Here is a 25583-nt window from a genome sequence, read left to right on the forward strand (position 1 = left end):
TAAGGAATTCTTGATCATTAATAGATCTTCGTAGAAATCACATATGTTATATAATCAAAGGATGGCCTGGAGTTGTATAGCTAAAAGGTTTCCATATCTTTTTTACAAAACAAAATGCTTTGATTGGGCGTGGTGGATCACTCTGATAAGGATCTCTTCTTCCTGCCATTTTTTTTAATACCTCCCCAAAACATTACATGCAATTGTAGGACACATATCTATATACAAACAGAAAACATAAGGGTGGACTTTTCTGAGGTCGCTTACATGTAGAGAGAAACCCTTGAGGCCGGTTTTACACTTATTTTTTTGCGTTGTGGTGGGGATGCGATGCCCCTGCCACAGCCCACCGCAACACAAAAAATGACAAACATATGACCTTGTGGCTGAGTGTGCTGACATAGGGGCCTGAACCTTATTGGGGAACAGCTCACACTGGATGAGGGTTAACAGAAGAACCGTCCTGTGTTACTACAGGCATAGATTTCTCCAGCCATGCTTTACGCATCTCCTGGCATCATGTAAGCTTGAGCCAGGGTCCCTTTAGTATTTTAGTGTTTGATTGGCCTGCCCTCTGAGAGAAATAATCTTGATTGCGTGTACACAGTAGACATCAAGGGCATAACAATAGACCCTGCAAGGGATGCAGCCGCAGGGGCACCCATAAGCCACAGGGGGCCCCATCCTGAGAGACTGACAACTAAGGGCAAGGAGAGAAAACAAATTTCTGCTCTCTCCACCATTGTTCTAATAACTGTATCTGCTCAGATGCTGATAGGGAATCATACAAAGTTTTGCAGACAAAGATTTGTAGATTTGTTTTGGAAAGAAGGGGCTCCATTTAAAGTTTCGCAGGGGCGCCCAGTGATTTCTACTTACGCCCCTGGTAGACATACAAACTCCTTGCAGATAGTGGGATTCGAACCGGGGACCCAGCACTGCAAGGCGAGAGCGCTAACTTCTACGCCACTGTGCTGCCCACATAAGGTAGATATAATCTTTAATGATGCACAACAGACAAAAGTGTTTTGTGCATCATTAAAGATTATATCTACCTTATGTGGTTTGTTAACTGATGGCGGTAAGATCCAAATACTCCTTTATTTATACTCATAATTTAGATACCAAGCAATTTCAGGGTGTCTCCTACAGTCCTTTTTATGAACCCTATAGTGCATTCTGTAAAGGTTGGCATATACTGTATCTGTTACACAAGTCAAGCCTTCATCCACACTAGAAATAAACAGGGATTTCCCTGCTAGGATCCCATGCAGTATACAACCAGGAGAGCATGCAGTCCAAGTTATTATTCCACCAATAAGAAAAACAACCAATGTGATTATAGTTGCTTTTTTATCAGAACATAATGTATGTATACAAAACCTGTATAGTCAATAATGGCTTACAGATAACTTGAAAAAGACATGGCAGTTTGTATTTAGAAGCAAAAAGAAGACCAGCTAGATTTCCCAGGCATATTTATTGAGGATTAGTGTTCTCCTGGGAATTGTCATATTACAATTAAAAGACTTGACATGTTTTAAAATGTTACACATTCCTCAGGCTTGACCTTTCCATTAGGTAATAGGAGCTTTACAAGCAGCTTACATCATATGTAAACACAGTATAGATCATTTTTCATGGAAAGAAAGTGCTTGTGTCCTTTCACTTCACTTTATCACATAAACTGCTGGTGTATTTACCTATTGTGAGCTAACTGTAACCCTAACAATAATCCTGTTTAATGTAAATTTTAAAAATGCAGTAGTTATTAAAAGGTAACAGAATAGATAATCAAATACAAGCTTATCGGAATATAAACCAAGGTCTACATTTCTAAGCTTAACACCGATCAGTTTGTAGAGTGCACATACAGAGCGTGTTGTTGGTGAATAGTATGGCTGCTCTTACTTGCTCCATCTGCTGTCCATGGTTATGTCATCTACCATGCAGCCCCATTGTGGTCCTGAGATCACCTAACCCTAACAGGGCTGAATGGCACACTATACAGTGCTGGGCAGCAGCTATGTAAAAGACTGGAACCCTAGCAGCTAGCATAAAGAAATTAAGCTATACCTATCATCCCCACCAATCTCGGTATGCACACTCCGAAGATTGGAGTAACCAGTAGTAATCCCAGATTTAAATTTGAATTTTGGAATCAAAAAGTAGTGTTGGTGTTCGAATTGGGGATATTAAATTCTGAACACCGCACTTCAGCACCATTCAGTAACAAATTGACAGGGTCAATTCAACTTACTTGCGCTACACGTGACTCCGATGTTTCCTCCTTCCAAAGTCATAAGGAGGAAGTATTGGAGTCACGTGAAGGGTAAGTAAATGAACTCTCCCTGGCCCTGTTCGCTTGTTCTTGGGAGCTAAACTTGCTGGATGCTATAGTTCTTAAAAGAGTTATATTAGTTGAAGCAGGTAAAATGGGTGTCAGACGCGTATGGTAAATTTGGGCACGGCCATAGGCCACAATGTAAAATGCAGCTATGGCAATGCGAGTGTGTAATTTGAGCACTGGAGTTTGGCTGTAGTACAGCCGAACTCCAGCTAGTGGCCTTAACTCCTAATAATATACAGTAGCCGAGCACCATTTTGGCCTCAGCGGTTCGACGATTGGGAATGGGGGCTCAGCTGTAGCATATCCAAGTGCCAGGGGACAGTTTCAGCAATGGAATTTTGCTACAGCAGGTGCTGGATCGGGAATGGGTGCTTGGCTGTGCCCATGCAGCCTTTGGATAATATGTTAAATTTAATTTCATTTTGATATACAATTAACATTCAAATCTACATAAAAACAAAGATTTTACAAATAAACCTATGGAAAGACTCTGGACACAATACATATAGCTTAATTAATTACAAAGCAAAAAAAAAAAAAAACAACTTACTCTCACTATAATTCCCATCCGTTTGCTCTCAGAAGTAAAAGGAAAAATCTGCAGAATGAAGAATGTCAGAATCTGTCCACCGGGAGTCTTAAGCTGCATTGATGTCAAGTCTCTATTGACGAGAGTTAGCCCAACACTTTCAGTCCACTGCACAAGTGCCACCTGTGGAAGGATGAACATGTGTGATCACTTGTGGGCAAGAAAAACAAAGGTGCTTTTGAAGAAATTGTAAGGAAAGGTTTACATGATGATCTTCATAACTTCTGACAATAGCAAACCTAAGAAATTGTGACACGAAATCTGACCAAGAACAATACAGAACTAACTTCTGATACTATTTATATTTAAATTAAATGTACTGAATCATATTGTACCATATACTAGAGGCCTGCGCGAGTCTAATTTTTCAGACTCGCAGACCCGCTGCCGCACCCTGCTTTCTGGTGAATTTGGTACCTGCAACCGACCCAACGGCCTCCAGACCCACAACCCGACCTGCTGTTTCCATTTTATTATAAAATATACATTGGTAGGCTCACTGGAAGGCTACGTGAAATCTATTTTTATACACAAACTATAGCCAAGAAGTGTTTAAGATTACATTATGACAAAATTATTTAATGCTTGTTTGCTTTCACTACCCGGGACCCGACCCACAGTTCGCTACTCACAACCCAACCCACAATCAGGTTAATCAAAATGGGTACCCAAACCTGACCCGCAATTCGGGTAACCCGCGGGCACCGACCCGATGCAGGCCTCTACTGTGTACAGCTGTTTTCCAGAATTGACTTTATTTTCAATGGATTTTTATTGAAAGTAGAGTCAATAAACATACCATACAAAGTACAAGGTGTTCCCTTGCAGGGGGCCCAAGACATCAATCATTGTATAGAAAATGAAAGTTAAAAACGAGAAAGAAAGAAAAGTTAAGTAGAATGAAGAAAAGGAAAAAAAGTATAACAGTAGGGTATAGGAAAATACCAATATATTACAACACAAAAGACCCGACTGGACCATTGTGGGTTGAGGAAGTATTACTAGAGGCAGACATGTAGGTATCGCATTTAATAAAAAACTAGCATATAATTCAATCCCTTATTATCTGCATAGTCTACCCAGTAAGTCCTAAATTGTGGCATTCAGTCCTCCACAGTCGAAATCATTCATTCAAAGATTATGACCCTGTGGATCATGGCTATCACATGCCAGGGACAGGAGAGGATCTTTCCAGCCTGTAGCAAAGCATGATATCGCTGAGTTTGTGATATGTTGAACTAGCCTGTCAGCAGGATGCGTCATGGCATTCATTTTATTACCCAATAACATGACAAAAGAATCCTTAGGGAATGGAACCTGGACCGATGCCACTAGGGCACTTATCAGAGACCAAAAGGTAGATACCACTGGGCAACTCTACCATATATAATAAAGGGAGCCCGCCTAGCTCTACAACCTCTAAAACATAGGGGAGAAGACTGCAGGTACATTTTACATGAACTGGAGTGAGGTAGGCTCTGTGAAGTAGTTTCACATTAGTCTCTAATATAAAGATGTACAGGCTACCCTTCATAAGGGTCTTGAAACAGTGCATCCATCTGTTTGGGGAGGACTGAAACCCAAGCTCCCCATCCAACTTCGCCAGGATAGGGACCATGTTTAACTGGGAATGAGTAGCTATTAGTTCATAGAGGTAGAAGATAATACCTCCCTCCAATGGGCTCTCGTTGCACCATCTCTTAAAATAGGGAAGAGATATGTCAGGAGGTAATGGGTATAGTAAGGCCCAAAAGTGGTAAACAAGTTGCAGGTGGAATATCTGGTGAGGTCTACAGCTAAGGATGTCTACTAGGAATGAGGCTGGCATCAGCTTACCATCTTTCTGGAAACTAACCAACGTGGTATAGTTATGACTAATCAGCCAGACTAGGTCATCGGTCAACCCTGCTGGGAAGTCAGAATTTCCAAATAAGCTGACGGATCGGGAAGGCAAAGCTTGTAACTCCCAGAGGTATCAATGCTGTTTCCAAATGTTCAGGGTTAAGAGTTGTGATGACTCAATAATCACCCATAACAGAGCTTTGGCCAGCCTGAGTAGGTTGGATACATGCAAGCTGGGCTGCCAAACAATAATTATATAAGTTGGGGACAGCAGGCCCTCCCACAAATTTGGGAAGCTGCATCCTCTTTAGAGAGATCCTGAGTGGCTTATGGGCCCAGATAAACTTATTGACCTCCTGTTGAAGTTGAGCTAGAGCAGCCCTAGGTACCAATATGGGAAGAACCATAAAATAATAAAGTAACTTAGGGAAAAGGGTCATACCAACCGCGTGTTTGCACCCACTTAACGATATCGGGAACTTAGTGCAGGCAATCAGTAGGGAGAGTAACAAGGCAATCAAAGGTTTGTAATTTATATTGTCAGAGGGATTTTTGGTTAATTTGACACCTAAGTATTTGACGTACAGTATTTGTGTTGGTTTCTAAGCCCATAGCAGGAGGCTAGTGTAGAAAATACGGTTTTAGGGATGGTACAGAGCAACAGTTCAGATTTAGTGATGTTTAATGGAAGGCCAGATATTGACTTAAGCTCAGTTAGCGGCCGTAAGAGAGTAGGGATAGATGTGATTGGATTTATTAGAGTAAATGCCAAATCATTGGCAAAAGGGGAGATTTTATAGGAGGTCTGACCAATCTTATATCCCTAAATGTCAACCCACTGTCGTATGCCAGGGGCTCCATACATAAGGCAAAGATTGCCAGTGAAAGGAGGCAGCCTTGCCTGTTACCTCTTTCAATTATAGAGGAGTATGAGATAGGCTAATGTGGTGGAATACATAGTTCTTATAGCCCACGAAAAGGGGCCAGTGTTACTACTGTATATTCCTGCAATGTATATTCCTCAATTGACTTTAAATGTGCTTATCCACTGTTTCTGGATAGTGGGCTAATTGGCAAGTCTGGATAATTTTTATAAGTATGACATCAAATTGAAGAATCAAATAATGAAAATTCCAATATAATACATTTTTTTTATTTCAAGAAGCAACAATACAACATATACAAAATATCTAAAAGAAGTGAATACCAATATAAGGTACAGTACATGGTCATGGACTTACACGGGGAAACAGGTAAAATGGGTACAACTGACAAGGTATAGGGGTAAAGATTTTTACAATTTAACAACAAACCTGAAAATGAGTAAGTAGTAAATAAGAAAAAGAGCTAACAACACATCATTATTATTATTATTATTTTTGATTAAGGGTAGTTCTTTTATAATGATCACATACGGATTCTAGTTTCATCCAAAAGTTGTTTATCTTTATGTGCACTTTTAAACTTTTGCTTGTTATTTCCTGAAGAAAAGCTCAGCTCACAGGCACAATTCTCTGCAGACATGTAAGATTTTAAACTTGCACTTTACAAGCACTTACCACCTACTAACCTAAACTTTGGCTGCTGCTCCATCATTATCTCGTGGCAGCAGCCCTATACAAAATCTATTACAAAATGTCACTTTGAACTGTTCTAAACACAACAGATTTAATCACATACTATGTAAAAGCTATTCTACAAAAGCAGTCCTAAGGTGTAAAAAGTCCACGGCTCACAATATTTTTGACCAAAACGCTGGGGATTCCAATTCACGTAGAAAATCTGGCATAGCTGTTAGCTTAAAATGACAATTAAAACAAAGCAGTAAATCAAGCAGCATGAGCTTTTTAATTTTCATTAACAGCAAGACATTAGTAAAATGATGTAGGACAATTACTCACACAAAACTACTGCAGGTTTTAATGTGGTGACCTTTGGCTTTCCAGCAAAGTATCGGATTGCGAGATATAACTTTTAAGTACCTTGTGCTTTCATATAGATTGTTGTTGCCAATACAGATAGATAACAATTGAATTACCAAGTCCTAAATTAACTAACCATTGAAACAATTTCAAGAAGATGAATGCGATTTATTTTCTAGTTACTGATACTGGGGAAAGAAATGTAAAATGTATTTTACTGTATTCATAGGAATTTTGTAGAAAATGAAGTCAGAAGACCGTGATAATGCTGGAAACAGTAACTACATCTTGTATACCTGACAAGAGCACTTTACAGGTAAAAATTCAAGAAACACATTCTTGTTGCGGTGAAACATGCATTCTCAAGACTCGTAGGCCTCTACACTCCTTGCACTGTAGACGGCATCTGCTTGATGGATTGCTTTCTGCAATACTGAGTGGAAGAGGCATGTCCAGCAGGATAGCATACTGGTTAAGGGTGTTGCCCTGGATGTAGGGTTTAAACCTTTAACCAGGGTTTAAATCCCAGCTCAAACCAGTACGTAAAAAGAAACCGTAACCAAGAATTGAACTTCATCCCAATCAATAGTTGATATCCCCTTTCCTATGAGAAATCTATTCCTTTTCTCAAACGGATCATCAGGGGGCGCTGTATGGCTGATTTTTTTTTGGGTGAAACCCCTCCCACAAATGATGTCAGTGCCTCACAGCACTGAGGACCTGACATCACAATGTGGGAGCCTTGTTGCATTGTGGGAAATAACAGCTGTTATGCTACTACAACTGCCAAAAAAGCAAGCAGCATCTTTTTCTAGTGACATCACCTGCCAGCAGTAAAAATGTCACTATGTGTAAATGTCAGAATGTAAATCAGGAAGAGGAAAGATTTTACAATGGGCAAACACTGACTAAATCATTTATACATAATTATTGTAAAAATGAAGCACTTTTTTATTACTTTATTTTCACTGGAGTTCCTCTATACAACTGTAAAGAGCCTATGGGCAAGGCTCCTTAATGAGCCTAGTCACCTGAGGAGGGCGCCCTAAGTGGCTGTAGAACTTTGAATACGCCAGGAGAAAATTGCGATTTTTTTTTTTAACCTCCTTGGCGGTAACCCCGAACGGGGTAAGCCGCCGGAGGGTGCCGCTCAGGCCCTACTGGGCCGATTTGTTTAAATTTTTTTTTTTTGCTGGACGCAGCTAGCACTTTGCTAGCTGCGCCAGCACCCCGATCGCCGCCGCCGCGCGCCCGATCGCCGCTATCCGGTGCGGCGCGCGCCCCCCCCCCCAGACCCCGTGCGCTGCCTGGCCAATCAGTGCCATGCAGCGCCGAGGGGTGGCCCGGGACTCCCAATGACGTCCCGACGTCAGTGACGTCGGTGACGTCATCCCGCCCGTCGCCATGGCGACGGGGGAAGCCCTCCAGGAAATCCCGTTCTTTGAACGGGATTTCCTGATCGGAGATCGCCGAAGGCGATCGAAGAGGGCGGGGGGATGCCGCTGAGCAGCGGCTATCATGTAGTGAGCCCTGGGCTCGCTACATGATATAGAAAAAAAAATTTAAAAAAAAACTGCTGCGCTCCCTCCTGGCGGATTTTTTTATACCGCCAGGAGGGTTAATGTCAAAGTTCAATGATCTGCGGGCGATTTCCAGTCAGCGCCCACCACGTGCTCTGAAGCAGAAGGAAATCGCCACAATCAAAGAAGCAAAGTACCCAGTATAGATTTGTAGAGGAAAATTCCAACCAGCAGATGGAGCTGTGGAGTACAGAGTAACAAGTCCTCTGCACAGCCACAGATGCCAGATTGAAATTGCACGATTAGGCAAGGCCAGGCAACAAAGTAACAACTCAGAAGAAAGCAAAAACAGAGACAGACAATATGAATGTCTACCAATATAGTCGCCACCCCGTGACAGTACACATATCACATCAGAGCAGACCAGAGTGAGAAAGCTAATCGCAAGAGAGGCGATTGCTATCAGCAACACAAGACAGAGCAAAGACAGAGCATGAACTGAGTAAGGAAGACAGTAAATAACCACAATCTGAACGCCAAGGAAAATACCAAATGAACTAGCTAAACGCGGTCACCGCACGTTATGCGCAACAGTGACAAGCGCGTTAACGGCGCGGTCACCGCACGTTAAGTGCAACAGTGACAAAACGTACCTGACTAACTTATGAACACAGAAAACGAAGACAAACAAATAACGCGGATGCTTGCTAATCGGTTGTCCCACACCAGACAACAGCAAGCGTTCGTTCCAGACAAAACAGACTGAAGGAGTAACCAATAGCAACCGCAGCTAAGGTTAAACTCCAAGATACAGACAAGCAAGATCCACCACCTCTAGTGCTAGGGCGAATGCGATCTAGGAACAGACCGAACGATTCACTGTCAGCCACCGCAGGTGACAGTACAATCGCAAGGACAGGACGAGACAAAACAGGAATAAACAGTACAAATAATACAGAACCTGACTACACTAGAAGGAGTGCAAGTGCACTCCCCAAGAATTAACTACACTAGACTATTCGCAACAAGATACAAAAGAGGCTGAGGCTCCAAGGTTAATCTCACCCAACAGAAACCATGTCAAGCAAGGAATTCTGGGAGGAAGTGGCATTTATACTGGAAACCTTCAAAGGAAGCAGACAAGCAGATTTGCAAGATAAGTAGATGCAAATCAGTCAGCCTTGCAAACTGACAGAACGGCCTCTTTTCCCTGGACTGAACTATGCAACCTGCACAGGAAACAAAACTGTCCAGGGAATCAAGGCCAGCAGAGCGGATTCTGTCACAAAGTAAAAGATGTTAATTAATTGTATAAGGGCCCATGTCCACAGTGCTTGGCATGCGTCTTGTGAGACTACGATGCCATCACAGCTGCGAGGCAAGACGCATCTGAATCCCCCCCCCAGCATTATATTTAGTATTAGCTTTGGGACTCTCAGTAAACAAACATTTTGTGGATATTACCAGACATCACTAAAGATGTCACCACTTGTGATACATTTCGGAATGTAGATCAGGATGAGGAAGGATTTCATAATGAGCACTGGCTAAATAATTTACAAGTGAATAATGTAAAAAAATAAGGAATTGTACTCATTACGTTATATTCACTCCGGTTCCTCTTTAACAGCTCCTTTCAGCAAATCTCCACATGTCACACAAGCATGTGCTGCTAGTGCTTTTAAAATCCTGCTTGCTTTTAGCAGACCAACATCTTTTTGCAATTTGGTCTGTCTGTACATTTAGATTCAGACGAGGATGTTGACAGAAATCCTGCCCTATGATGTCATCTTTTTGAACAGTACGCTTCTGTGTCAAGGCATATTCAATAGCCTGCTATTTGACTTTCTTTTGTATCTTCTAGCTAGTGGCTCGATTCTGCTGCAGCTTATTGCAGAGATGGTGTCCAGACGCCACTTGCACTGTTGGGTGGAATTGGACAGCCAACTAAGCAGGCTGTTGTCCTGTTTATCTATGCTAATACTTCAATGTTGAGGAGTGAACAGTACTGACCACGATGATGTACAGAAACTTTAATGGGGAGTTACGATTTTTGCATGTCTGCAAAGAGATATCTGCAAAGAAAAACTGCTTTTATTGAAAACGAGATAGGCTTGCAAACTTGGTGAGTTCGCAAAGAGTCCTCCTTTAGTTGTCCTGTCTGTACCAAGCTTTACAGAGACAGAACCTGACTGTTAGCATTTTCAGGGTTAAAGTGAAATTTGGAAGTCAGTTGTTCTTCCTGTTACCAGTGCATTGTATGTGTGAACTGGTAAGAAAGGAACTCCTTTAGCATGTAGAGCTCATGAATCATTAAGTTGAGAGTGAACTGAAAAAGCGCCTTAACTAGTCCTCATTTTAGGATGTAGACTCTACATCCTAAAAAGTGCTGCTGTAGGTCTGTAGGTTCTATGATCTACGTTCCAGATTTAAAACTGTTGTGCCACCGCAGCATCTTTTGTATAAGAGTATGATTGTGGCTACAGCAAATAGCAACAATCATTCAACAAAATTAGGAAAAAAAAAAAAAATTATACTAAAGTAAAGCGACAAGGTCTCATAAAAATAAAAAGTGATCCCCTCCCCCCCCCAGAAAAGTTTAACCCCCTACCTAGCCTAGTCAATTAACCCCTTGTCAACTCCTGCAATACCTATAACTGTTTATACACCTTTAATGGCTTCCACCTGTAAGTATCGATGTGATCTAGGATGACAGTTTGGGAACCCATTGCTCTACGGATGCATTGCTCTGCCGTTACCAACCGATGCATTTGTACAGTACTGGAGCTACTGAACGGTTTCCCTAGTGAACGCATTACATCGCTACAGACAAGTAGGCTGGGGATAACTGTCCACCACATGCCCAGCTAGTAATAAAATATTTCATATGTTGTATCATTTTAACCAGGCAGAGCCAGAGAGCATAAAAACGTGTATTTTCTGCATTTTTGCCTTATTTTTCCCCAACAAACCTCTATAAAATAAAATCTTGGAACACGAAATGGTTAATTATCCTAAACCTATGTAGGTGAACATCTTATCTTTAATTTGATAAACGTCTCTCCTTAGTTTTCACACAGAAAAGCTTAGTCATTTTATCTAAAATACTTATTTCAGCACTCAACACAAGTACATCAAGCAACAAAATTAATATAACACTTAAATATATACAGGTCGATTCAAGTTACCAGTAAGCAAAAAAATACTTAGGATACAGTAATTTTAATAGTACCTTTTTGTCCACTTTCTAAATTACAGAGTGCTGAAAAGTTATTTTCAAAAGAGTATGAAAATTAAATTTTACTTTAGAAGCACACATGTAAAAAGGCGCCTAGAAAAAGGGCGCAGGGGATTGCCTCTAGTAAAAATCACTTAGCAATATTCTACTACTGCATTTTGATAGTAAAATATCGGTAATATTTACTGATATTTTACTATGACTACATCTAACCCTACTCTCACACAGAACCCTTTCCTAGTGGTGCCAACCCCAAGACCACCCCTAGTGGTGTCTAACCCTTGAACCCCCCATGGTGGTGTATCACCCTAAGACCCTCCACTGGTGGTGACTAACCCTAAGACTCCCCTCTGATGGTGCCTAAACCTAACCAGCCCAGTGGCCCCTAACCCTAAATCCCCCTCCTACAGCTAAACCCCCCTCTTCTGCAAAGCCGCGATATGCGGCTATGAAGATACATTTCAGCGAATGGAGGGGACAGTTTCCGAAAACACAGGCTCGTGGAAAAAAAAATTGTTTTCTGGATAACATTTAGTTATCCGCAAGCCAATTTTTTTTTCCCACAAAGGCTTGTGGATAGCTTTTAGTTATCTGCAAGCCAATTTATTTTCTGCAAAGGCTTGTGGATAGCTTTTAGTTATCCGTAAGACATTTTTTTTGCCGCATGCCGCAGGGTCCCAAAATTTACCTTCAGTCGCATATTGCGGCTATTCTAAAAGCCGCAATTTGCGGCAAAGAAAGTAAAATTCGGGCCCCGAGGTACCCGTTAGCAGCCACAAATTTCCCTATAATGCTGCAAAATGTGGCTTTTAGAATAGGTGCCTATGGCGGCTCAGTTTTTTACCGAAAGGGCTCCAGCACCCTTTTTTTCTGCTTCGACTTTAGTAGGCCTCGGGATACTTGTCATAGTCAATCTAGGATAGTAATATTAATAACGTTGAGAAACACAGCCCCAGGCTATGCACAATGGCCCATACATACCCTTTTAAATGTTCTCTTGAGTTTTCTCCAAGGAGATATTTTAAAACCTCATCAATAAAATATCTTTAAGGCTCCAGCATGCAAAACAATATGCAAAACAAGTTTGATACCTACTTTTAAGTACTTTTTGTAATTACTAGGTGCTGAAAATAATATTTAGAGAAGATGAAAAAGTATCTCCTGGGAGAAAAATGTAATTGGATAAGGGCCAATGTCTTTTCTTGTGATTTAGCTTTAAAACTGGTTTTGCTACTTGTTTTGAGAGCGTGTTCAGTCTGCTTTTAAGCATCGGAAGCTCTCACTATGATATCCAATATCCAAGGCAAGATTATGATAAGAATTTAGTTACTTTACAAAATTGCCAGGCAGCTTAGAGTGCACAACTAGGTTCTGGAAAGGAGTTACTTTACTTGGCTTACAAATTTGCCAGAAACAGAAATTAGGTTTTATATTCTACAAGAGAAAAACGTAATCATTGGTAAAACAAAAGCATATGAACAGCCAGAGCTTGTGATTAATGTGGAAACAAACTTAAGTGAATTTTAGTAGTTTTACCAAACTAACAAATTGGTCTGATACTCCCAGGCAGGAAGCGTGAGCTTCCTGTGCTTATTTTGACTGACGCGTGTAACCTTTGAAACTTGCATCCATCAAATTGGACTATAATTAATGCTGCTTTTTCCTTTTAAATGCTATGGTTAGAGCTGTCTAAGAGGTTCTAAACAAACACCCCACTTCCAGGATATATATAAATATAAAAATAACCTTTAAAAGTGACTTAGAGATGGAAAGAGAGAGAGGGGCACTAATGCCTTTAAATATTTTAAAATATGCAACAGTATCATTCTAAAAAAAGCAACAACAATCATGAAAAAAAGGAAATAAAAAAGTGAGTGTAGGTTACTCTATTATGCTGAAAAGGTCTTTATAAATATGACACAGTTGCCAGATATGGCCATTTTTATGCAGTAGCATAGAATGAAGGCATCAAAGATACAAAAGACAATCGAGAGCACATTATAGTGTAGTATGTTAGTACGAGTTGAATCTTGTATAATATAAAGATAATACTTACAAAGGTGCGTTACCACTAAGGCAAACACTGTAATGGCAGGTGGGGAAATTGGACCCGACTTGGATTAAAAAGGAGCTCACTGTAGTATAGGAATAAAAATGAGGGGTAACACTCCTCCACCAAGGTTGGACTAGAGCTATTTGATTATTGTGAACAGTTCAATTCCAAAAAGTGCAACGAGTTTCACAGGATACTACCCGCTTCATCAGGCAATAACTGTGTGCAACTCACCACTGGCAGACGGAGGCACTTTTGTCAGCGGTGATTTGCATATGGGTTGTAACCTGTGAAACGCGTCACACTTTTGGAGTCTTATAATTAAAGAATACTGGATACTGGATACTGACTGATCGAATCTTTCCGGGGGGGAAGTCCACTACTACCTCCATTTTAATGGTTATAACGTATTTTATGCTTACTTGGCGCCTTTGTTCAAACTTGTCAAATAGAATCAAGGCAGTTGAACAGTGCGTCCCTGCACTCTTATGGCCAGCTTAATGCAACTTTCCAAAATTTTAGACCACTGTATCACACCATAATAGTTTTGATGTTGTTTTTTTTTAAATGCATCCCAAATCTGTGTCAAAATCTGTCTGCCACTAATGACACTGGTGAAATATAACTCTGTAAAAGGTGGCCATACACACATAGATAGCTGCCCGATGTGGCAAACCGACTGATCCCTCTTTGATCTCAATCTGATCAGAGAGGTTTCAAATCCTTTCACACACAGCACATACATTTAACAGATTTTAGCACCAAATCTATAGAAAATCTATAAAACGGCAGGGTTCAACTGTTCGATGCGGTGCAACGCTATGGGCCATTGATCTACCGGCGCTCCCGTTCAATTAATATTTTTTGTCTGCATGAATCGTAATTTCAATAGATTTTTGATAAAAAAGTGATAAAAATTACGTTCAGCGCAGCATGTTGTGCTACAGATTATTAGTAGATTTGATCACGGTGATCAAATTTGCTAGAGAATGACAGGGGAAATTGATGTATGTATGGCCTGCTATGAAAAGACACAATTATGAGTATAAGAACATGTCCGTAAAATGAAATATTACAGGGCAGGCCGTACATATAAATTGTATTTTTTATGATGTTGCTTCAGTTATTTTAGGATTTTCATATCAATAGGACAGTGTTATAAAAGTGAAATGCCAGATTGCTGAGAAAAAAAGTCCCTCTCTTCAGCTCAGCTCACTGTAAGGATTAATGGCAAGTCTTATTTCACCTTGAATATATGTAAGCAAGTAAAATATGTGCATGTAAAACACAGTGATTTACCATGGATGCTAACAGAGACTGAGACATGGGAGTGTCCAGGTTTGTTGCCAGTCAATGAATTAATCTACAGTAGATGTGGAAAATGGGTAACAAACTCCTATTTTGAGCGGAAATTGCTCATTACAAGCCTGGAATCAGTCATAACTGGCTGCAAATTGAAATGAAAAGATATTTTTAACAATAAACTGCAAAAAATATCACAGAGCAGCGATGCTGGTTTGTAGTAGGCTTCAAGGAAAGTACAATTCACTTTACAGCCCAAGTCACAGCAGAAACAAAATATAAGATATGAAATGTACATTTACTGCGGCATGTATCTTTTTTTTTTTTTTTAACTTAAAGTCGCACTGTAGTGACATATAGAAGAATGCAGTACATTTTTAAAGAGAACCCGAGGTGGGATTTAATTATGTTAGTGGGGCACAGAGGCTGGTTGTGCACACTAACACCAGCCTCCGTTGCCCCATGGTGTGTCTCCAGGACCCCCCTGCGCGCCGCTATACCCCCCGCAGTGCTAGCGACACACGGCGTGTCGCCAGCACAATGTTTACCTATGCCTGTCCGTTAGCGCCGCTCCCCCGCCTCCTCCGTATCGGCGCTACCCGCCCGCGTCCCTTCCCTCCCACTGCTCCACTAATTGCTTTGCTACTTACTCTACTCACCATTACATAGTTCCACCCGTTACTCGTCTCCCCATTATAGGGTCCACCATTTTGCATTCTGTCACAGGCTTTACAAATGACTACTCCCCATTAGAGGTTCACTTTGTTACTCTGCTCCCCATTAAATTATCCATCATTCTTCCTCGCTACATTCTTCACCAGTTACTCTGCTCAGCATGGCAACCGGCCAACTGGAGGAGCTGGACTTTTGCTTTAACACAGTACAGTTTGTCGCAACAGCGGTTCCGCTGATCTTTCATTGAATTCCAGGTACTGTACTGATCATGCTGGAGGTTATCTCATAGTGGGAATGAAGGTGCATTGTTTACATCATATTGGATGAACACTTATTTGATTAGTGTTGAGACAGTACATTCTAACGCGTGGAACCCCACTACATTTTTCTATACGGGCTTGAGGACTGGCCCTATTCCCTAGGCAGCTTAACAGGATGATTTTTGTGCTGTTCTTTTGTTTTATCATATTGCTCCCCATTACAGGTTATACAGACTCCACCTGTTACTGCTCTTTGGCCCTCCACCACAGCCCTGCCCCCCACCACTGTGCTCTCTACAGGCTCCACCAGTTACTCCTCCGCACTAAAGGCTCCACCAGTTAGAGCTGGTTCACACAGGCAATAAAAGCCAGCGTTTTAGATGGCCAACAAACGTGCTGTTTAAAAGGGATCTGCTGACATTCCATTCAATTTAATGCAAGCACTATTTAAACGACAATAACAGAAGTTGGTGTTGTTTGTGTAAACGTTGCTGTAGACCCAATCATCTTGTCATGGACGCTATGCGTAGCATCTAGAAGTCAGTTGCTGTTTGCAAACCTGTTTTGATCCCCTAATACCTGCCAGGGCGTAGATTTCATATCACCGCCACAGCGTTTTCCCGCTGCTCTCTGTCCGCCAAAGCTCGCTCGTCCTGCCGCCTCTGTGACAGCAGAGCTCTGTGCGCAGGTCAGAGGCCATTTTCATTGGCTCCTGACCCTGTCATTCAATGTAAGCAGCTCCCATTGGCTTACATTGATCACACGGGCAGGAGCCAATGAAAGCAGCTCCTGGCCGGCTCACAGAGCTCTTCTGTTATAGAGATAGCAGAGTGGGTGGCCTGAGTCAACGGGTGTGCGGTGTGGATGGCGGTTGCGGCGGGTAAGTACGGCGATTCATCCGTATCCTGCAGTTTATGGTACCAGCGGTCTCTGGTCCTTAAGGGGGCAGAGACTGCTGGTACAGTACTTAAAGAGACTCTGTATCAAAAAGAAGTTCCCCTGGGGGGTACTCACCTCGGGAGGGGGAAGCCTCAGGGTCCCAATGAGGCTTCCCCCTCCCCTGTAGCTTCAGGCAGTCCAGCGCTGGCTCCCCCGAAGTGTCCCGGAATCCTCCCTCGTCAAGCCTGAAGAGTGCTGATAAGTGCTGATTTATTTACCTTTCCTGGCTCCAGCTGTTGCGGCTTTCCGCAAATAGCCGATCTCTGTCGGGTTCGCTCTACTGCGCAGGCGCAGGAGACTTGCGCCTGCGTGAAAATAAACTGATGAGATAAACAATTATATTCATCCTCCTACTCCTAAAAATGACTTTTTTTAATGAATCCCATTTTTCTTTTGTATTCAAACAATTTCAAAGCAGGTTAAATGTTTTACTGTCTCTAATCAGTGACAGCTTTTTAAGTGTCCCAGACTTAAAATACGTAAACTATTGACCTTTTTATCTCTCTATCCTGAGCTCAGAAGTTGTGTTCTGCCAGAAAAACTTTTATGACTGTAATTTCCTTATCAGTGATGTTTACTATATTGCTGACAAGGTAAGGACAAGACAGAAGCTGTCACTTCCACTACAGAACATTTAAGCTGCGCTGCTTTAACGGCGCAGCTTGCTGAATCGAGCCCTATGAAACTTCCTGGTGTGAACACGCATCACAACTGGAACACGCTCTGATTTTTTTAGAATCACTGCTGTAATAAATACATGAAAGGAAACAAAAGTATGTTAATTGACAGCTCTAGCAGTAGGGGTGGGCCATCTATTATTACCAGTGCTAAGCTCAAGCCGGACATAAACAGCCTCTGTAAGACCTTTCCAGCATGACAACAAGCTGAGGTTTGGAATGACATAGTAATTAAATAATGGCCCAAATAGCTTTTTTCAGACCAGTAAGACTTCAAAGCAATTTAGGAGGGAAGAGTCAGATTAATACAAATGCTCATTTGTAACCGGTTTTCAGAGTTGTCACTGGTCTAACCTAGCAGCCAAGTAAGATAAGAAAAACAGAAATATTCTCTTTTGACTGTGAGATTCTCTCACTGTTCATCTATAAATGCCTTACATAAGATATCCGAAACCAAAAATCAGGGTAATAGCTGGCAAAAATGCTTTCATCTTTACAGCATGCGGGAAACATTACATTAACAAGCTTATGTGAACCTCACTACTAATGATAATTTAATGACAAGCACATTCAGCTGTCATTGTTTTAATTACAAGCATTGACTATTAAAATATAATACAATTATGACTTTAGAAATACTGCATGGCCATTTGGAGAGGCTGCCAGTCAATATCCCAGACAGCATAGAGAGCAGTTATTCTTCATAGGGCACCAAAGGTCAGACAAATGATGGTTTTATGCCGCACACAATGATTTGCTCTTTACATTGACAAAACAACAACAATTAGTCTTACTTCAATAAACCCAAACGAAAATTAATTAAGCAAAATGGCATACCTCATACATTACTGAAAACAATGTGCTAGCTATTATATTTTGATCTAAATGATAATTGCAATTTCTGTTCAATGCTCACTTTTCCATTTGAATATAGGGTTTATTTTTATTTTAGTGTAATGTTTGGGAGAACATATGAATTTAATTCTTTCTGCAAACCTCTCCTGCCCACAACTAACAAATTATGTCCCTCGCTGTAGTTAGTTAAAGAGAGTCTGAAGCCATTTATTTTATCTCTTTTTATTGCGCAGTTACCAAGCTGATTCGCCGCATCCCCGCGGCTGAATGAGGTATGTATCCCCCTGAAATCCCGGGGCAAAATTCTGCATTCGCAGAATTTTGCTTCCTGGAAGAGGCAGAACTGTGCACAGTAGTTCTACCTCTTCTCCAGTTAATCTCCGCCAATCTCCGCCTCTCCATGACCCCCTCAGTCTTCTTTCACTGAGAGGGGCGGGGAGAGGCAGAGAGCGGCGGAGATTGACTAGATAAGAGGCAGAGATACTGCGCACAGCTCTGCCTTCCCTGGGCAGAAAAATCTGCGACTTGTAAAGTCGTGGATTTTTCCCCCGGTATTTCAGGGGGTTAAATCTTAAAGGGATACTGTAGGGGGGTCGGGGGAAAATGAGCTGAACTTACCCGGGGCTTCTAATGGTCCCCCGCAGACATCCTGTGTTGGCGCAGCCACTCACCGATGCTCCGGCCCCGCCTCCAGTTCACTTCTGGAATTTCTGACTTTAAAGTCAGAAAACCACTGCGCCTGCGTTGCCGTGTCCTCGATCCCGCTGATGTCACCAAGAGCGCACAGCGCAGGCCCAGTATGGTCTGTGTCTGCGCAGTACACTCCTGGTGACATCAGCGGGAGCGAGGACACGGCAACGCAGGCGCAGTGGTTTTCTGACTTTAAAGTCAGAAATTCCAGAAGTGAACTGGAGGCGGGGCCGGAGCATTGGGGAGTGGCTGCGCCAACACAGGATGTCTGCGGGGGACCATTAGAAGCCCCGGGTAAGTTCAGCTCATTTTCCCCCGACCCCCCTACAGTATCCCTTTAATGCTTAAGGTAACTGCATAATAAAAAGAGTTACAATAAATGGTTTCAGACTCTCTTTAAGAGCACTTTTTCCTTAATTCTCACAACCCCCCTAAAGAAAAAACATTCAGAGGTCTCTCCTTGTGTATAATTAAAAAAGGTGCCTGAGAATTTGGGCTCATGGTATTACCAATAGTTTAAAATTTTTCCTACTATCACCTACCCTCACCTACTCCTAACACTATCCTAACCTCCCACTCATAAGACTAAACTCCAGAAATAGGGTTCAGATACATAACAGCCGAACCCCACGCACCCAGTAACTTACCCCGCTGCTCTTCCGATATTTGTGGCACTTTGCTATACTAGTGCCAAGCGCCCACTTGGTGTCATTTTCAAGTACAAATTTGCATAATCCTGCATCAATTTGAAATTATTTCCAGCTTTTTGACTCTCCTTACCTGACTTTTTTTTTTTACCTTATCTACATAAAACCTATCAATCACCCAACAAAAAAAAAGTTGTAACAATACGGCAAGTAAAGTACCATATTTTTTCGACCAGAAGATGCACCTAGGTTTAAAGTGAACCTCCAGACTAAAAATCAACTCAGCAGCACTGGAAAGGCCTGGTGTTTCTTTAACAGTTTCACAGCATCAGCACTTTGTTTCTCTTATACAAGCCTCATTTTTAGATGCACAGAAGAAAATTGCCCGGGCTTTTTTCCCCTGATGCTGTGCAAAGCATGATGGGATTTCTGATGTTGTTGTTCTCATTCTGCTGTTTTGGTGCAAATTTTTTTTCTTACATTTTGAATTTGACATTTGAAGCCTAGCGTGTGCAGCTGGGAGGGGTAATCAGGACACAGGACAGTTGGAACTGTGTCTCCTGCTCCCTGTCACCTCCTTTCAACCAAAAAGATGGCTGCCCCCATGACAAAGATGGCAGCCCCCATGAATCATAAACATTTGCCTGTTTTTTTTTAAACAGGGCAAGTAAGAGATTATATTACCTATCTATTCTAATTAACATAACTAATGTAACTTAATGACAGTATGTTTGTTTAGGCTGTTTAGGCTTTAAAGGACAAAAACCAGTGGGAAAAAATACACTAAACCTGGTGCGTCTGTGGTATAGGGGCGTCTTCTGGAGCTTTTCCCAGCAGCCTGTCTATTTAGGCAACAATGCCCAGCAAAAGTATGCCCTGCTGCCTCCTCAGCTACAGTAACCCTCACCTACAATAAACCCCACTTCCCCCCAACTACAGAAGCCCCCCGCTCCCCCCTCCTCTCCCCGTTCAAAGTTAGACTTGCGTTTGTGGTAACCTCCCCCGCCCCTCTCACCATTCAAAGTTAGAGTAGCGTTTGTGGTATCCCCCCTTTTTTCCCAGCGAGGTCAATTAAATGACCCCTCCCGCTATCGCTCCAGCTTCCCCGGGGCAACGACAGAGTAGTGCTAACAGCGGAAGCCTCACCTGATCATGCCACCACTATCCGTGTTGTGTCTTCTCCTGACTGTGTGATCTGACGCTGCATGTGCACCGGGGTCACGCAGTGAGAGGCCAGCATATTGTATATGGTGGCACCACCAATCTCAAATTCCTGTATCCACTAACAGTGAAAATAGGGAGTGCAAAACAATCACTGTATCAAGCTTACTTTGTCATATCACTTGAGTTAAGTTGGCCAATAATTATGCAATTTTAGCAAGCTATCGACCTTCCGATCCAATAAGAGCAATCAAAAGGAAACAATTGGAAGGAATCTAATGGGTCCATAAATCGGATAAAAAAAAGAATCCAATTATTTCAAATAGAAGCAATTTGCAATATGCCTTGATTAAACGATCGATAAACAGATTGTCTGTTGTAGATTGGCACCATCAACACTAACCAATCTGATCGATAGGAAGGTTGACCGTTCACTAAAAATAGCATTTTAATGGGGCACCTTCAGTACTAGATTGTAACAACCGAGCTCAATGTGTCGCCTTCCCCTTGGTGACATCCTTCTCATCATATTTCTGTCACATACATGTATTCCTACATTAAGTTAAAGAATAAGAAAAAGCAAGAGGCCTCTTTACATAGAGCTATTCATACAGTCCACCACTTTCTCAGGTGATCCAAGTATCGCTTACAGCGTTCAGCCTTTTTTGTTTGTCTTACTGGAATAAACAGTGCTAAATACAGGCTGCACAGCCAAGCGTTTTGTAATTGAACAGCTTTATTGAAAGTAAATTCTGACAGGTTGATATCAGTTACCGTAATTAGATTTTTTTTGCGCAGTGTTCTGAATACGCCTCCATGTCTTCTATCCTCTCTAAACAGTGGAGTACTGAAGAACATATCAATAAAAGTGATAATGCAGCTGTGTAGGGTAGTTAAAGCTTTGGAGATACATTATTCACAGACTGTTGATCAGGACAATAATTCTAATACATAATAAAAGAGGTAATAAATTTGTGGCTTATGGTAAGCACCACTAAGCAAACAAGACCGCTTAATCAATGTTCAGTGGCTAAAAGAGGAGCAAAGGTCTTGGAGGTCCCTGTTTTCAGCATGTTGTTGAATTAAATGGACTCATGACCTTTGCACTTTACAGCTGAATTTCCCTAGTTTATATCCTTTCATGATTGTTGATTACATTTAGTCAGCACATCGCTCTCCACGCATGATGTGGACATACGTTTATTGCAATTAAACCCCATGTAGTTATGATTTTGTCAATGACTTTTCCTGCTTAGAGGTAATGTTTGTTATGCAGTGGCGGTATGGCTCACCAGTGATAGACACTTGAAACTTTTCTCCTTCTCAGAGAAAATGAAATATTGATCACTTATCATAAGAAACAATGAGCGGAGTATAATCAGACACCGCATTTAGAATACTAACACAGAAACTAATCCAGCACGGCTTTAACAATAATATAACGCATGTCCTATATTACGTGTCTTCAGATGACAGCTTGCTACCATCACACAGATCAGGCTACTGCAAGAATATATGAGCCACTAGGTATCTTAATGTCCTGCCATAGACGAAGCATTGGTAATTTGCACACAAATGTGTCTGTAACAGCTAAACTAAAGAGAGATCATAAGATTTTAATTTGCCACCCTTTTGCAATCTTTTTCAGCATCATAAGAAATACTTATATGTCCGTATCACACAAATGGCAGGGTTGCAGGGTTAAGTATTAATCTTTAACGGTAAAAAACCTACATTCCGGAACTCTGAAATGACTGCTCACATATCCAATCAGCGGTGGTCAATGGGTCACTGTTAGACAGAATTAAGGGACAGCTTTGCACGACAAAAAAATTCTGTCTCTACACCAGAAAGTTTACGGTATTTCAGATAAGGATTTACATGTTTTCGCACAGTGCCAATGAACAGTCATTTGTACAACTCCCGCCACAGAAGTGGGTCGTAGTCATCAATGTGACCAGGCTGAAATAAAATAATCTGTTATGGCATAGGATTTCCTTTCATTAAAGCCTGCAAATTTTGATGAGAAGCTGCTGTCCATAAATCCATGTAGGAGGAATCAGAAGGGAAGGGACGGCATTTTGGATGTGTGTACTTCAGTAATGTGGACACTCCACCAGCAGCATACTGGCATAGTAGCCATTTAGTAATAGCTAAATAGTTATGCCGTAAGTCCAAAAAAAAGGTTTGTCATCAATATCCTTATTACTACTGCTCAAGTCATCACCCTCCACCTATTACACAATACTATCTACCACTGCTTGACACCCACTGCAATCTGCCAATTTTTTTCCCTTAATACTGACATAGTATAGCTACTACTGCTTGTACCTAGAACAGGTGACCCAGTCTGAGTTGTGAACATTGAAATGGGTGCCTATAAGGGGAAATGGCTGTACAATTCACTTGAGTATGGAAACTTCTTGTTTCGGGCTTGGATAGGGTTTACGAATCACAGTCAACACCACTTCTAAAATAAAAGTCATTGGTAACAGCTTCTGTGTTCTGAACATCACAGTTTTGCTTTTAACATTTCCAGTTAACTTATAAGTTAAAAACCTGGCATCCATTACAACTACACACAGTAGAACCTTGGTTTGCCAGCATTATTTGTTCGTGAAACATTCGTGTAATCTAAAGCACTCTTATATGAAAGCAAATTTTACCATAAGAATTAATGGAAACCCAGTTGATTCGTTCCACAATACAAAAACAGTTATAGTAAAATAGTATAGAATAATAATGTAAACAAGACTTTCACTATAACTAACAGAATCAATGCCATCTGTTGACTTGCCCAAACCTTTTTTTTTTGCGTGTGGCTTTAACAAGGAATCTATGCAATGTCAGTTACTTTTAAAGAGAACCCGAGGTGGGTTCTAAGAATCCTATTAGCACACAGAGGCTGGATCTGCATAGAATTCCCAGCCTCTGTTGCTATACTGTTTCGCCCAAAGCCCCCCTGCGCTCTGCTGTCCCCCATAAATCACACAGCCATGCTAGCAACATGCACTCTCGCCGCTCCCCCGTCTCCTCTATTTCTCTGCTCCCCGCCTGCGTCCCTTCCCTCCAATCAGCAGGGAGGAAAGGGACGCAGGTGGGGAGCAGCGATATAGAGGAGGCGGGAGGAGCGGCGAGAGTGACAGTGTAGATGTAAACAGCCGGCTAGTGATTTTGCTAGCACGGCGTTTGATTTATGGGGGATAGCAGAGCGCAGGGGGGAGACAGTATAGCAACAGAGGCTGGGCATTATATGCAGACCCAGCCTCTGTGTGCTAATAGGATTCTTAAAACCCACCTCGGGTTCTCTTTAAGGAAATGTGACTTTTCACAGTCTCTACACAGATTAAGTACAATCCTGCAACACCAAATGGAGAAGAACTATCGGCTCAGTTGGGATGACGTGACACATGTATACTTTCTTTGCTTGTATATCAAGTCAAAATTTCACAAAAAGTTTTGCTTGTATTGCAAAGCGCTCTTAACCTCCTGGGCGATAATCCCGAGCTGAGCTCAAGGTATGTCGCGCAGGAGGAGTTCTCAGGCCCTGGTGGGCCGATTTGCGTACTTTTTTTTTTGTTACACGCAGCTAGCACTTTGCTAGCTGCGTGTAACTTCCGATCGCCGCCGCTCGCCGCCGATCTGCTGCTACCCGCCGCGCCGCGCAGCCCTCCCCGACCCCTTGCGCAGCCTGGCCAATCAGTGCCAGGCAGCGCTGAGAGGTGGATCGGGACTCCCTCTGACGTGCCGCCCCGTCGCCATGGCGACCGGGAAAGCCCTGCTTACTCTGATCGCCGAAGGCGATCGGAGTGGGTGGGGGGATGCCGCTGCGCAGCGGCTATCATGTAGCGAGCCCAGGGCTCGCTACATGATATAAAAAATAAGAAATTAAAAAAAAAGTGCTGCGCCCCCTCCTGGGCGATGTAATTATATAGCCCAGAGGGTTAAACCAAGTTACTCTCAATTGAAGGTTTTAACGTATAGGAAAAAAATATACTCAACTGCAGTATAGGTGTTCGAATTCGGTATAATGAATTCAAACACCTGAATACGTCTGACCACCACTGTTCAGCACCCAAAGGTGTGGACAGGGTCAGGAGGAGTTTACTGCCCTGAAGTATAACAGTTACATGAAGTGCAATATGACAGACAAGGCATTGAACTCCTCCTGACCCTGTCCACGTATTCAAATTCTGAACGGTGACAGTGGCGACTATTAGGGTGTTCAAATTCATTACACAGAATCCAACACCAAAACACCAAAGCTAACCACTTTCAAATTTGTCACCACAATGGCCAAATTCTTTACTTATAAGCCATTAAATACCTTTACAATGGAATACATATTTTGCAAAAAATCAAGTATTTATCTTGATCATATTAATAATAATAAAGAAAAATCATACATTCCATTTTCTGGAAATAATTGGTTTAAAAAATTAAAATAGGAAATAAGACGCTATGTCCTTTAATTTAATATCACTTAAGGTAAAATGATTATGCTTACCAAACAATGGTGTCAAGTATTAAGCAAATCCGCTCAGACATATAACTGCTGAGGGTAAGGAAAAACATCAACTCAACCATTTACTCGCATAAAGCTCAAGGGTGCAATATTTAAAGCACTTTATTCAATAAAAAATGCTTTTAAAATGGTACTTTGGTGATTGGGAAAAACTGGAATCATCTGTCAATGTGACTGCAAGAAAGTTCAATAGGCTAAATAATGAACCATTTACATTATCTTCCCCAGGCTCTGTGACTCATGTCAATAGGACTCTTTAAAAAATTATGATGTAGACCTTGTACTGTGCAATGTACACAATACATGGCAGGCAGCACTATATATTTGCTTACACACAC

At 41.7% G+C, this 25583-nt stretch overlaps 1 protein-coding gene across 3 annotated transcripts in view; it reads right to left on the reverse strand.

Moving 5' to 3' along the window:
* The window catches only part of ATP9B (ATPase phospholipid transporting 9B (putative)), a 409962-nt gene that overhangs the window by 54557 nt on the left and 329822 nt on the right, over positions 1-25583 (reverse strand). For all 3 annotated transcript variants that reach the window (XM_068237042.1, XM_068237043.1, XM_068237044.1), the window contains exon 16: positions 2901-3062. In XM_068237042.1, coding sequence (XP_068093143.1) covers positions 2901-3062 — 162 coding nt within the window. The remainder of the gene's footprint in view (positions 1-2900; positions 3063-25583) is intronic.

Source organism: Hyperolius riggenbachi, chromosome 5 (genome assembly GCF_040937935.1).
Source record: "Hyperolius riggenbachi isolate aHypRig1 chromosome 5, aHypRig1.pri, whole genome shotgun sequence".
In the NCBI taxonomy this organism is placed as follows: Eukaryota; Metazoa; Chordata; class Amphibia; order Anura; family Hyperoliidae; genus Hyperolius; species Hyperolius riggenbachi.